This window comes from Mustela nivalis, assembly GCF_964662115.1.
Source record: "Mustela nivalis genome assembly, chromosome: 3".
In the NCBI taxonomy this organism is placed as follows: Eukaryota; Metazoa; Chordata; class Mammalia; order Carnivora; family Mustelidae; genus Mustela; species Mustela nivalis.
In genome coordinates, this window is record NC_139022.1 from 114,395,861 (window position 1) to 114,409,924 (window position 14,064).

At 41.8% G+C, this 14,064-nt stretch overlaps 1 protein-coding gene across 1 annotated transcript in view; it reads left to right on the forward strand.

The window, feature by feature from the left end:
* Positions 1-244: 244 nt before the first annotated feature.
* The window catches only part of FBN2 (fibrillin 2), a 247,924-nt gene continuing 234,104 nt past the window's right edge, over positions 245-14,064 (forward strand). Inside the window, exons 1-4 of the mRNA XM_082723375.1 lie at positions 245-1,267; positions 2,067-2,149; positions 7,383-7,481; positions 10,565-10,660. Of these exons, the coding sequence (XP_082579501.1) occupies positions 1,014-1,267; positions 2,067-2,149; positions 7,383-7,481; positions 10,565-10,660 (532 nt within the window). The 5' untranslated portion in view covers positions 245-1,013. The remainder of the gene's footprint in view (positions 1,268-2,066; positions 2,150-7,382; positions 7,482-10,564; positions 10,661-14,064) is intronic.

Consider the following 14,064-nt stretch of genomic DNA (forward strand, 5'->3'; position numbering starts at 1 on the left):
AACCTCGCCCCCATCCCCCGCTCATTTCCTCTCGCACCCGGGCTCGCCAGTCCCTCCTTCCAAGCGCCTCTTCCAGCCCTGGTCTTCCTCTCAGGCTTGCCCCCCTTCTCCCCAATCTCAGTCCTCTCTCCTCCCTTCACCCTACCCCCTTCCTTCCTCTTCCCCTCCCCCAGCCCCTAGCTCCCCTTGTTCCTCCCCACCCGTTCGCCCCTTAACTCTGTCTCCGCCCACTCTGCGTCGGCCCCTGGGTCGAGGCTGCGCTCCACGTGTGGACGATTGCGCTCCAGCCCCCACTGACAGCCGCCGCCCGCGGGCCCGCCCCACGCTCCGCCGAGCCTCAAAACCCCCGCGCCGCGCCCTCGTCCGCCGCATCTTTCCCGGCGTCCAGCCTCCTGCCCTTCCTTTCACCGGCGGCTCGCCCTGGCCCCGCACACCTCAGCTCGGCTCCTCAGCCGCCACCGGCGCGTCGCTGCCCCGCGGGACTCCAGGCGAGCCGGGAGGAGACCCTCTTCTTTGGGGGGCGACTTTTGTTTGTTTGTCGGCTTCTTCCTGGTGACTTTTGCAACTTTCTAAGATTTGTTCCCGGAACGCACGGGGATCCGCCGAGGAGCTGCGTGCAGGCCCCCTTTTTTTTTTCTTTTGAGGTCCGCTTTCTTTGTAACTTTACGCCTCGGCTGCTCGGGTTACTTTTGTAATTTCCCGCCCCCGCCTGCTGGCGGTCCTGGAGTCGCTAGGGGCCGTGGCCCGGGGGATGCAACGTGGACCGCGCGGGGCTGCCGGCCACATCGCCGCCGCGCCTCGCCGCCCGCTGCGCTAGAGCCCGCGTCCCGCCCGCAGCCAGGGGGCCGGCGCTCGGTCCGGGGCTCCCGCTACTGCAGGGAGCCCAAGCCCCAGGGAGTCTTGGGAGCCGACGGAGGGCTTGTTAGACCCTGACTTTTTTCAGGCCGCGCAGATTTTGTCTCCCAGCACTCTCTTCTCCGCGGACCCTGGTCCGCGCGCTCTCGGCGCCCGCGATGGGAAGACGGCGGCGGCTGTGTCTGCAGCCCTACTTCGTGTGGCTGGGCTGCGTGGCGCTCTGGGCGCAGGGCACGGCTGGCCAGCCCCAACCTCCACCGCCCAAGCCGCCCCGGCCCCAGCCGCCGCCGCAGCAGGTCCGACCCGCGGCGGCGGGCTCTGAAGGCGTGTTCGCGGTGCCTGAGTACCGCGAGGAGGGCGCCGCGGCTGCCAACCGGGTCCGCAGGCGAGGACAGCAGGACGTGCTTCGAGGGTAGGTGGGCAGTAGGCAGCGGGGGATCCTAAGCTTGGCAGCTTTCCATCCCACCCCTCCCTGAACCTGGTTATGGTGGCTGGAGCCGCGGCCCCCTCCACCAGAATCCCGAGGACTCCCAGGAGCGCCTCCCCCTTTTCCTCCGCAGCTCAGCCGGCAAAAAGCCCTCCCTCGGGGGGTTGGGTCGAAGGCCCCCAGGTGTGAATGGCAGAGAGCAGACTGTGCCCGCGGTGCGGGAACAGGTTCTCAGTGTCGGGCGGAGGGCGGCCTTGAGTCTACTCCGCGTCGGGGCTCGTGGAGCCTGCCTGCTCCCCACCGTCGGGGGCGCAGCTCCTGAGCCTTTTGTTTGAGAAGGAGTGCGGGGTTTAGGGTTTGCTCTGATCCTCAAACTCAAGCGCTTCACCTTCCAACGCGCCTTCCTTGACACGTCGGGCCAAAGTAACAATGGATTGAAGAGGGACGGATTTGGGGACGAGGGCAAGGATTTTTGAGAGTCGTTCCTTTGTTCTGTGCATCCGGAGCCCAGAGTAGTAGCAAATTACATGTTTCCATGTTTTCTTTTTGCCCTTTAAAAAGGCAGTAAGGGAAGGCAGATGATAGGCAAGTTTTAGACGTTTCCAGCCCTCCCCCATTCAGCCAATTTACTTCCATGTCTGTGCCCCAAGTCCCAAGAATTTGAAGTGTAGTTTTGGTTTGTTTGTTGTCCCGAAATCTTTTCGCTCGATTTTTGCTTGGGAAAACCGCTAATGTGTTACCATACACTTCCCTACGTGTGTGTGACCTTGCTTGTCCATCGCAGGCCGAACGTGTGCGGATCCAGGTTCCACTCCTATTGCTGCCCGGGATGGAAGACGCTTCCTGGAGGAAACCAGTGCATTGTCCGTGAGTGCTTGATTGGGGTCCCACCTTGGGCAGCGCGCTTGGCCCCTTGTCAGGGCCGACCTCTTGGATTCAGTTGTCTGGGACACAGTTGCTTTTAGAATCCAGTGGCCACAAAGCAATGATAATTAGGACAGGGACCCGTCTGAGTGTTAAGGAGGAAGCAGCCGGTTTACATCGAAGTTTAGACTTCGCTTCTAGACTCTGTTGAAGGGCAATAATGATAAAGGTTTCAAAGATACTTGGAAGTTTTATCTTTCTGAGTCTATTAATACAAACTGAAGGGGGAGTACACCAATTCCCTAGATAACTCAAAACCACTTTTTCCTAAAGGAGTCCAGATAAGACCACAATGTGATTATGTAAATTATCTGGCTTTTGACTGCTTGAGGTTTAGGCCTTTTGAAGATCAAGCTTTCTTAGGCCTTTGTACAAAACCACTTTATTATCTCTGGTTTCATCTCAACAGCCACATAATGTAGATATGAAAGGAACTCTCAGAGGACTTAGAGTTGACCCAGGTCAACAAAATTTTTAAAAGAACTCTTCCCTAGTGGCTTGACCTTTTTTTTTTTTTTTGTAAGATATTTAAATTTAGGATTTACAGGCTCTACATCTCATAGTGTACTGTAGATTTCCAAAGTGTGAGGCTTAGAGCTTCAAAAGTTTGCATCTCTGACCTTCAAAGTTTTATTCTTTTATTTAGTTTCCAAATTGTGTACCTAGCTCTCACAAGTTCTAACTGGAGAAGTCATTAGTTACCAGACTCATAGTGATGGACTGTGGGATGTCTTATTTCACATGCCTGTGAATTCGTGAGTTAAAGTGTGACTGGCCTGCTCCGTGTATTTATCTAGCAGTCAAATTTATCTTGTCGGGAGGAGAGCCAGGTATCATAGACAGCACATTCATTTAGAGCCAGTCTTGCCTTTAGATTGACCTTCATGTTCTCTAGGGAAAAAATAATTATGCAATTGTGAACAGAGAAAAAGGGCAAGTCACGCTAGCCAAGGGATAATAAGGATGTAGTGGCATTTCCGACTCTATATTTATTGGTTTTGTGGGTTTGAGATAGACCCTTCATGTTATTTCATGGCAGTTTTTTTTTTTTTAAAGATTTTATTTATTTGACAGAGATCACAAGTAGGCAGAGAGGCAGGCAGAGAGAGAGGAGGAAGCAGGCACCCTGCTGAGCAGAGAGCCCGACATGGACTCGATCCCAGGACCCTGAGATCATGACCCGAGCCGAAGGCAGCGGCCCAACCCACTGAGCCACCCAGGCGCCCCTTTCATGGCAGTTTTTAAAAAGGAGTGAAGTTTCATGTGTTGTGAAAACTTTTGTTTCTTGTAATTTTTTATACCCTGAAAATGCCACAATTTCCAGTAGGGAGGCACAAATGGGAAACAATGACTGTATTCTTTAAACTGATTCATGAGTATTTTAAATAAATCCTCTGATAATAAGCCTTTAGTAAAAAAGAAACAAAAGATATTACATTCTTTTTTCCCCAACGCAGAAATCCTCTATGTGAGGCATATATGGAGGGTGTATTTACCCTTTTAGGCCAGTAGGGCATACTTTGCCTGCTTTAACATGGTTCCTAGACTCCTACAACAGCTTGTCACTCACCACACACCTGCCATACTAACTGGGATGACTTAGGCACTGCGGAAAGTCTGACTCACTGAATGTAATGAATGTGACTGCCATTATTGAGTTGGAGAGCAGCCGAGAAGAAGGGATTGGTTTATGGTATGTGTTGAAAATCCGTAAAGTCAGATTTTATTGGATTGGTGTGGAATGGGAATTCCAGAGAGCAGAGCCTTCCAGAATACTTGAAGTAGAAATACATATATGTGTGTGTATCATTAATATATACATACGTACATACATATGTATGTACGTATGTATATGGCCCTCTGAGTGTCTGCTTTAAATACTTAACAGTTTTTCAGCAACATTGTGCTCCTTATTTGTTTAGAAGAACAACTTTGGAAGTCTCAGAGCAATGGTGGCTATTATAGCCTGCTTTTCTACTACTTGAAATATTTGGGTACCTATGAAATACATTGGAAGTTACATGCATCATAAATCTCTTTAGAAAAATTCTTAAACTCAAAATCATATATTCTGTAGTTATCTTTGTATCACCAAGAAATATGTATGTATATATATATATATATATATATATATCACTTCTATATCAAGCACTTAGAGTTTATCTACAAAAATATTAGCACATTAAAAAGATAATTCAAATACCCAAGAGTATAAAGCAGTGCATAAAATAGAGGAATGTAATGCCCTTTTATTCTCTTGTATGGATCTCACATAAATTTTGAATTTTAATATTTTCTGTTCAATTTAGTAGTACAATTCTCTTTGACATTTAAAATGATAATATGTGGAGATAATAACCAAACTGAAAGCATTATCAAGTCAAAATCAAGAATTTTCATTCTGGGACTTCCTGGAGATAATAAGTTATTTATTATATTTACTGAATTTTCACCATTTAGCAAAAGACAAAGCTCTAAGGCAACTTACAAAGAGATAAGTAGAATACAAATCAAATACGAGGACCAAAGACTAATTATTTCATTTATATATCAGCATTCTCTCTTTATAGAAGGATATTAAAAATGATTACCTTCTAGAATTTTAATCTGTTTGGTGTTGACCAGGGTTCATGAAGAGATGAAGATAATAAAAGACAAATGTATTTCTCAGATTATGGGAAACCTAATGCATTTTGATTTGTGTTTCTATGTTTGTTGTTAGTGTTCTTAGTTGTGGCCTGCAAAGATCATTGAAGTACTTCTGAAATTGCAAATATTTGTTTCCAAAAAAATGGAATTGACTTTCTCACTTTTCATTTTTTAAAAAATCTTGTTAGAACTTGAAGCAGTGGGAAAGTTTATTAATTTATTTGTGAAATTTTGCTATGAAGTGCATTTTGATCAGTGGAATAGGAAAGGGTTGGCCTGAAATCACAGCATTTGAACCTAAAAAGAGCTTAGAATACTCCACTATAACCTCTTTGTTTTATTTTACCAAGAAGACAACAAAACCCAGCGAAGCTATGTGGTCTTTTTCTAAACTTTCATTGGGTCCATAGCATAGCAAGAGTTCAACCTCAGACCTTTCTCATCCTATGTCCTCTTTACTGTTCTGGGCATCTTTTCCCAGCATCAGAGAAACCCTATCCCCCATGTCCTCTTTCCCTCTCCTTTCATTATTTCTGGGTCTCGTGGTTTTCATGAAGGTAGGAGGGACAAGTAGTTAGGTGAGGCATCTCATAGTTTGGGATGAGTGTGAGGGCCTTCACACTCTGTCTTCTCACTGGCTCACAGACATAAAGCTCAAATCTATGGTAATGGTAATGACAGGAGTCTGTTGTCTGAGGATGACCATTCTCCAGCCATGAGACCTTCCTTGGGTTTAGGACCTGGGTAGGAACACTTTGTAGATTACCTATGCCTAGACTAAATGTCTGCCTGCTGGGGTGAGGGAGCTTTGGAAGAAACAATATTTTAGTGGGTATGGTCATTGGAAAATTATTGGTGATCTGAAACTGTAGCACATTTTAAAATTTAGTAGTCAGTTCCATGGCAGGAACCATGTTCTTGCCTAAAATTAGTTCCCTATCTTCACACTATGATCTATGACCTTTTCATTTATAAGGAGTGCTAATGGAGATGCTGGTCATATTATGTGGATGTCAAAAGGCAGTTTCGGGAAGAAAAAAAAAATGACTGGGTTAGCTCACTTCCGTTTTTTCTTTGTTTGTTTTTAAAGATTTTATTTGAGGGGTGCCTGGGTGGCTTTGTGGGTTAAAGCCTCTGCTTTCAGCTCAGGTCATGAACCCAGGATCCTGGGATGGAGCCCTGTATCAGGCTGTCTGCTCAACGGGGAGCCTTCTTCCTCCTCTCTCTCTCTGCTTGCCTCTCTGGCTACTTGTGATCTCTGTCTGTCAAATAAATAAATAAAATCTTTTAAAAAATTTTTTTTAAAAATGAAAAAAGATTTTATTTATTTGAGATCATGAGCAAGTGAAAAAGAATGAATAGGGGAAGGAGCAGAGGGAGAGGGAGAAGCAGACTCCCCACTGAGCAAGGAACTGTGTTGCAGGGCTCCAGGATCATGACCCAAGCTGAAGGCAGATGCTTAACCAACTGAGCCACTCAGGCACCCTGAGTTAGCTCACTTCTGTACTACACACCCTTTACATTATTGGGGGTCTCTGATCTCTTTGAAAATTCTGAGATACCTGTCTAGTTAAAGACAATGCACATTTGCATGAACGTTTATAGTTAGTTTGAGAATGTTCCCAGACTCTCCTCTTATCCTCATGGATCCAGGCGTGGAGCATTAAAGCACATAGGCTTTGTACACAAATAAAAAATTCAGTTGTGGGTATAGAGATGAATTTCTCGGCTCTTAAATGAACTGATTCTAAAAATGGGAGAGAAGGCACTCCACTAATGATTTTGAGGATCCATGGTATGTGCTGTGTCAGTGAGCCTAACATTCTTTGCTGTGATGACCCTCATACCTTGGAGGTCAAAGCTGCAGGAGGCTTTGACTCTCCCTCCATCAAAATGTGGCAGCAGCTTTTCTGACCAGCAGGATATAGGTTAGGTTGTGGTGATAGCATGGGAGAAAAAAGGCTAGAGGAAGGAGAGAGGGATTTATTAAGGAGAACAAAGATTGATGATGGGGCAGGTCAGATACCAGCTGGGAAGGAATGTGCATGGAACCCCTGGGGCTTGGCCAACTGGTTAGGGCCTGGAGTCTCTGCCTCAGTCCATTTTATATTTTCTATGTCTTGTGAAGTTCTTTTCCAGAGTGGGCTATGTTTTCTGAGGTTTTGTAGACCTCTGTGTTTCCTCAGTCCTTCTAGCTTCCTTTGACCCAGACTGTGATCTTGTGGTAAATTCTATGTATAAATGCTCTGCCTTGAGTGGAAAACATGACCTGTACTGATAGAGTTAAAGGACTGTGGAACTTGAAATAGTTTCATTTGTTTGCACATTATCATAAGGATATTTGTGAGACTTCATCTCATGTCTACGATGGGTGATTTTTTTGCATATCTGAAATCAGACATTACATATCCTGTATTTTTTTATCTTAGTTTTTCAAGTTTACTGTTGTTGACTGTAGCTTTCTTGTTTTGTATACTGTGGTTTATTACCTAATTATTCCTTCGCTTTCCTATTGTGCTTTCTACAGCAATTTGTAGAAATAGTTGTGGAGATGGATTTTGTTCCCGTCCTAACATGTGTACTTGTTCCAGTGGCCAAATATCACCAACCTGTGGATCAAAATCAAGTATGTTCTTTAGATGTGATCTTATTTATTGCATTATTCTGAAGCTTGTGAATGAATACCAAATGTCCTTTTTAACAAGGATATATATGTTGATTATTTTCCTCATTAGCTAGATCTCCTTTAATCTTTGGAGTCAAAATCTTCAGTGGCTTCATTATTGCCACCAACAACTGAAGGGGAGGAGGATAATGATTTTTTATTTAGAAGAATGGTTTAGTTCTAGTTCAGAAGCTATGTGTCTTTGCAATAAAAGTGCCTGGATTCAGTGGAAAAGAAATTCTTTGTGAATAACTTATGAACTATAACTTACTGGGTTTTTGTTCTGTGCCAGATACTGTTTTATGTTTTTGACTATAGCATTTTATTTAATCTTCACATGAAAACTATTAGATACTATTACTATCCCATTTTACAGAGAAAGGAGTTTGGCACGTGTGAATTAACTAACTTGCCCAGGGTAACATAGATTTGAATTCATGTATTCTGATGCCTAAACGTATAGGTTCCAACCCTAGGCTCTGTTTATTGCCTTTGCATAATCCTACAGTCCATGTCCTATTTCATGGATGAACCAAAGGAGAAAGATAAGAGGATTGGGATGATAATAAATACTATATACTGACCAGATGCTCTACATATATTAATTCACTTTGCTTTACCCATATTAACTCTCAGCAGTCCTGTGATATCACAACAGTGGAGTAGGATTGTGTTATTCATGACCCAAATCAGGGCTGTCAGTTCTTCAAAACTAATCTTTTAGGCTGTTGTTTAAGATGAGATTATAACAAGGTAGGAGCAGATACTATTTATTTAATTGCTCAGTAATTACATAAAAATTTAAATCTGCCTCAAGCCAGAGTGATGTTGTTTAAATTTTAACATTTATCTCTCTAAATTTTCTCAGAAGAGGTAGTAGAGAATTTGTCTGACTCAGAAATTGAAGATTCAAGATTTACATGATCAATGTCATTGTCTTCTGATGAAAATTCTGCATAACTTCTAGTTTCATTTTCTTTGAAAATTATGTGTCATTTTCTCAACCTTTAAAAGTTCATCTTTGGGGCACCTGGGTGGCTCAGTGGGTTAAAGCCTCTGCCTTTGGCTCAGGTCATGGTCCCAGGGTCCTGGGATCGAGCTCCGTATGGGGCTCTCTGCTTGGCGGGGAGCCTGCTTCCCCCCTCTCTGTTTCTGCCTGCCTCTCTGCCTACTTGTGATCTCTATCAAATAAATAAATAAAATCTTAAAAAATATATAAAAAAAAATAAAAGTTCATTTTCCCAATTCATCCAGGCTTTCTTGACCACCCAGATTACCAGATTTCCTTCAGTGCTTTCAGGAGCCTTCCTGGTCTGACTGCCTTGAATATATTCTGGACCTTATTTTCATTAATGTTGTCTTAGTTTACTCATATATGCCTTCAGGGAAAAAAAATCCTGGAGAAATTTTACGGGTTCAGCTTCTTAATCCTCTCCCTGGGCAGCTAAACATTGACTGGGCCAACCCTCAGTTTATGGTATATAATTCCATATGGAATCCGGGAATTCCTATGGCCTTGAGTAGTACTCCCTTTTCATCAGGAATCTGTCTTTGCCAGTCTTATCCTACTCCACTCCTTCAGGGCATTTAGCACCATTATTTGCCCTCTTTGTGAAACATTATTTTTCCTCCACTTATGCAGTATCCATGGCCATAGTGTTTTCCTGGTTATTATATTTTAGTCTTTGGTCAGCATCCTCTTCATTAGACTTTGGCATTTTCAACAGTATCGACTCCCTGGATGAATTTATTTATATAGATGCCTTCAACTACTACCAGTATGTTTCTAACTCATAGTATTTGTCTTCAGAATAGATCCCTCCAATGAGCCTCCTATTCACAGGTTCCATCTCCACTTGAATGCATAGTAAATGTCTGAAACTTGGTAGCAGGACATTTGATTCATTGTTGCCCACAATCTGTTTCTTCCAGTTTCTCTTGCTTCAGCAAATGCCACTTCTCCTCCACCCAGTGCCTAAGCTACTGTTTCTCTTTACCTTCTTCCTCCTTTTCTCAGTGTCAACTCTTTTAACCAGACCTGGGGGTTCTGTTGGAAAGCATATTTTAAGTGCTTCTACTTTCCATCACCACTGATAGCCTGTCGTTAAGTTCCCCTCATCTCTTAACCTGGGAGGTAAGAGAAGTCCCCCTCATCTCTTAGCCATTGGGAGGGTACTATTGGAGTACCCTCCCAATGGCTTCTCTGGGTTCCACCCTTAATCTCTTAGATCTGTTCTCCACAGAGCAGCTAGAGGAATCCTTTAAAAATACATCGCACCACTTTACTCTCTTAAATCCTTGCAATGACTTCTTTTGCATTTGGGATATAACAACCCTTTCATGGCCTGGGAGATCTTGGATTATCTGGCTGGCCTCTGGATGCCTCTTTAAGACCTTTTCTTCCCAGCCTGACTCTTTTTATAGTCCTGTGACTCTTAAGTTTTTCAAATAAAGGAAACTCTCCACCATCTGAGGGACTTGCTGGTTCCTCTCCCCATGAGCTTCCTCTTTAGTACTTCTCATGCCTGGCTCAGTCTTTTCTTTCAAACCACTTCCTAAGTGCACGGGAGAATGGTCTGGTCTTCCTCCTGTCTAGATTTCTCCTTGGCTCCTGGCTATTCTCCTTTATAACACAGTTTCCTTTGGAGAACTTGTCACAACCTCTAATGACATTGTAGTGTTTGTTTACTTGTGTTTTGTCTGCCTCTCTGTGGGAATGTTAGCTCCATGAGGGTGAGTACTAAGTCTATCGATACAGGAGACACTCAGACCCCAAATCCTGAATGGTTACACAAATCCTCCCACCTCCTAGGAACTGTGCTACCAGTCACCATATAGCGATTTCTTTTAACACTGGAAGTGTTATCTATTTTAAATGCTAACAAATGCAAACATGCTGTATGTGTGTGCTCACAAATAAGTATATTATGGGTCATAACATTTCTGTAAAATACAGTTGTCATTGAATTGGATATTTGGTTTTATAACTCACTAAAATTTCAGTGATTGATATTTTTATATATTTTTGCTGTTGTTCATTGCAGTTCAGCAGTGCAATGTCAGGTGCATGAATGGAGGAACTTGTGCAGATGACCATTGCCAGTGCCAGAAGGGATATATCGGAACTTACTGTGGACAACGTAAGGAACATTGGAATAGACTTCATTTATTAGAAATTATTTGATTTCTCCTGATAGATGTGAAGTGGGTATTTCATACTAAGTCAAAATTGAAGGACCTATAAAACCAATGATGATAAAAAACAAAACAAAACTATGTAGTAAGCCATACCTTACAGCTAATTTTTAATTTTTATCCTAGATTTTTTTTCTCTTTTAAGATTCTTATGTTTTAGAGTGTTGATGTTGAATACCACTAGTACTTCCTCAGATTTGACCCATATCACAAGTTAATATTTACTTACTCTTTTACAAATCTTGCTTCATAAAACATGAATACTTTCCTGAAGACATGGTAAAGATTGTTGTGATTTCACTCTCTTTAGGATATCCAAAATTAACTGTAGGAGAGCCGATCTTAAAAATGGTCATTAGCTCATATATATTTAATTATGTAATGAAATAATGTAGGGCTCTAAAATGATTTTTAAAAAATGATAGTTCGTTGTGAAAGAGGGAGCTTTAATCCAGTTAAGGTCTTTTCTTCACTTATTGGAGCATATTCTGTACTAATAAAGAAATAACTTTTTAACAAAGATGTGGGGATGGTCACTCTTGGATTATGACATATCACTGGAGAACACGCGTGGTTTGTGTTTTGTAGACTGTGGGACTCTTGAATCCCCGTATTTTCAGTCATGACATCGAAGAGCGTTGAATCATATATAACAACAAAGTCCCTTCTCATTTCATTTGGATTTTATCAGAGACAGGGTCTAGATTCACTGTTAATCTTCAAAGTCTCCCTAAGAATTTCTCTTCAACATTTTTAACATAGGAAGATCAAGTAGTAGGTATACAAGAATATCTACCTTGTTTTAAGCTAATCATATTTTGTTGGAATTTTTAAAACTTTAAAAAATTGTTTTCAATATGCATAAAGCATAAAATTAGCTGTTTTAACCATTTTTATATGAACAGTTGAGTGGCAAACCACCATTCTACTTTCTCTATATGACTACACTAACTACCTCATAAACATGAAATCAATACAGTATATGTCCTTTTATGATGAGTTTAGTTTACTTAGCATAATGTGTTCATGGCTTATCCTTGTTAGAGCATATATTAGAATTTCCTTCCTTTTAAAGCTGAATAATACTCCATTTTGTGTACATATGGTAATTTTTTTTATCTGTTTGTCCGTGAATGGATCCTTGAGGTGCTGCCACCTTTTGGCTCTTGTCAATATGGATGCACAACCATCCCATTTGAGTTCCTGCTTTCATTTCTTTTGTGTACCATACCCACCCAGAAGGAGAAATGGTGGATCATGTGCTAATTCTGTTTTTAATTTTAAGAGCTGCCTTACCATTTTCCTTAGTGGCTATACCATTTTACATTCCCACCAGCAGTGTACAGGGGTTCTAAGTTATCTACATTCTCACCAAAGCTTTTCTGCTTTGTGTTTTGTTTTTTGTGTGTGTATGTGTGAGTGAGATAGCCATCCTGATAGATATGAAGTGGTATCTTCTTGTGGTCATTGTTCTTAGTAAGATTGCCTTCCTGTTAGGGTAATATAAGCTTTCCATTTATAAGTGCTATGAAGTTTTCTTTTTAAATGATGTAAAATAAGTAAGTGACTTAATGTAAAGAAAAACACTTTGTTCAGGTCAGGAGTCAACCATCTCTTTCTGGAATATAGTTTAGACTTTGTGGTCCCTGTCACAACTCCTCAGCTCTTCTGTTACAGTGCAAAAGTGACCATAAATCATATGTAAATGAGAGAACTTGGCTGTGTTTCAACAGGGCTTTATTTTGGGGCTCTGAAATTTGAATTTTATACCATTTCCATGTGTCACAAAAATATTATTCTTCTCTTGATTTTCCAACCATAAAAAATGTGAAAAGTGTTCCTAACTCACTGCAATACAAAAACAGGTGGTGGGCCAGATCTGACCTGTGGACCAAAGTTTACAGAACCCCTTGTGTAGGTAACTTTCAGGTATGGCTATAGCTGTTGAGGTAATCTGAGACTGACCAGTGTAGAAAGCTGAGCATTAAGGAATTTGAGAGAATACATTGCACTGAGGCCAGGTTTCTTGCAGGAATAGGAGATGCCAATGTAATAACTTTTTTGGGCTAGGGTTGACCAGGAAAAAGCTGGACAGCAGTGTAACAGAAGTCATAGCAAACTTTCTTTTTTCATGGATGATTTTTTTTCTGTATTTTATTCCAATATATAGGTATTTTCCAAATTTTATACAATGGACTCCAGTTTACAACCACTAAGAAAAAAACATATTGTGAATACAGTATTTATAAGGAGGCAGATTTTTATACCTTTTTTATACCTAAACAGAAGTGTTAGGAGATCTGATTGTATTTCTCTTTTATAGAACTCAGTAGCAATCAAAGAGACACAATTATCTTTCCTAAAACTCAACCTTTTGTTGTGTAGGGGGAGAAAATTCATAATTACTTTAAAATTACAGGGGGAAGAGCCTTGCCTCAACAGATCTTTCAGAGTATTAGCTCAAATCTATCATGAAACTATCCACTTTCAGCCTGACAGATACAGATCCTATATCTGTCTGGGGCATTTCTGTGTATGTGTGTATTTTCCTAGAGATTATGCAGAAAGCTGGTGTGTCCCTCCTCTGCTCTTTGCACAGAAATGGAAAGTAAAGGGATGAAAAGTAGTTTCCCTTCTTGCAGGAGATGCTTTTATGTTCTTCTGTGCCAAACCATACCACTGCCCCCACACTTTTCAGTCAGGGGAAAGGGGAAAAAAACCCTGGGTCATAAGAGCTGCATATTTGAAAATGTGTCTACTGAATATCTCATGAGAAAAAACTCTGATTGCCCAACATGTACTGAGGGTTAATAGAACATATGGTGCAAGCAAATTATGTAACCAGCAAAATCATTCACAGCAAGTACAAAGATGCAGGGTATGACACTTCGTACACATCACTCAAAACCAGGTGTAAGGAAGACACTTGCTGAACTGCGTGACACAGAGAGAGCATTATAGCACTGAGAGTAAGAAAGCAGGTGTAATAATTTTCAGCTTGTGAATCCAGAAAAGCCCTGGAAAAACATTTGCTAAAATGAGGATTATAAAAACATTTAAACTGCCTAGCTACCTTCCCAGAAATGTGGAAAGCATTCCTTAGAAAGTGCTCTTTCATTCAGCTTGTTCACTGAGTTTCTCCTGTAAGCCCCACCTGTGCAAGGTGTTGGGAATGAATTAGTGAGCAAACAAGATGACCTAAAGGTCTCATTTTAGGTCAGTGGGTGAAGTATTTTAGACAGAGAGAAAAGCAGATTCATAGCACCTATAGTGGGAACATACTTTTTTCTTCCACCTGTTTTGTAGATATTAAGAAAATCCATGTGCCTAAGGAGAGGAAAGGAGGTAA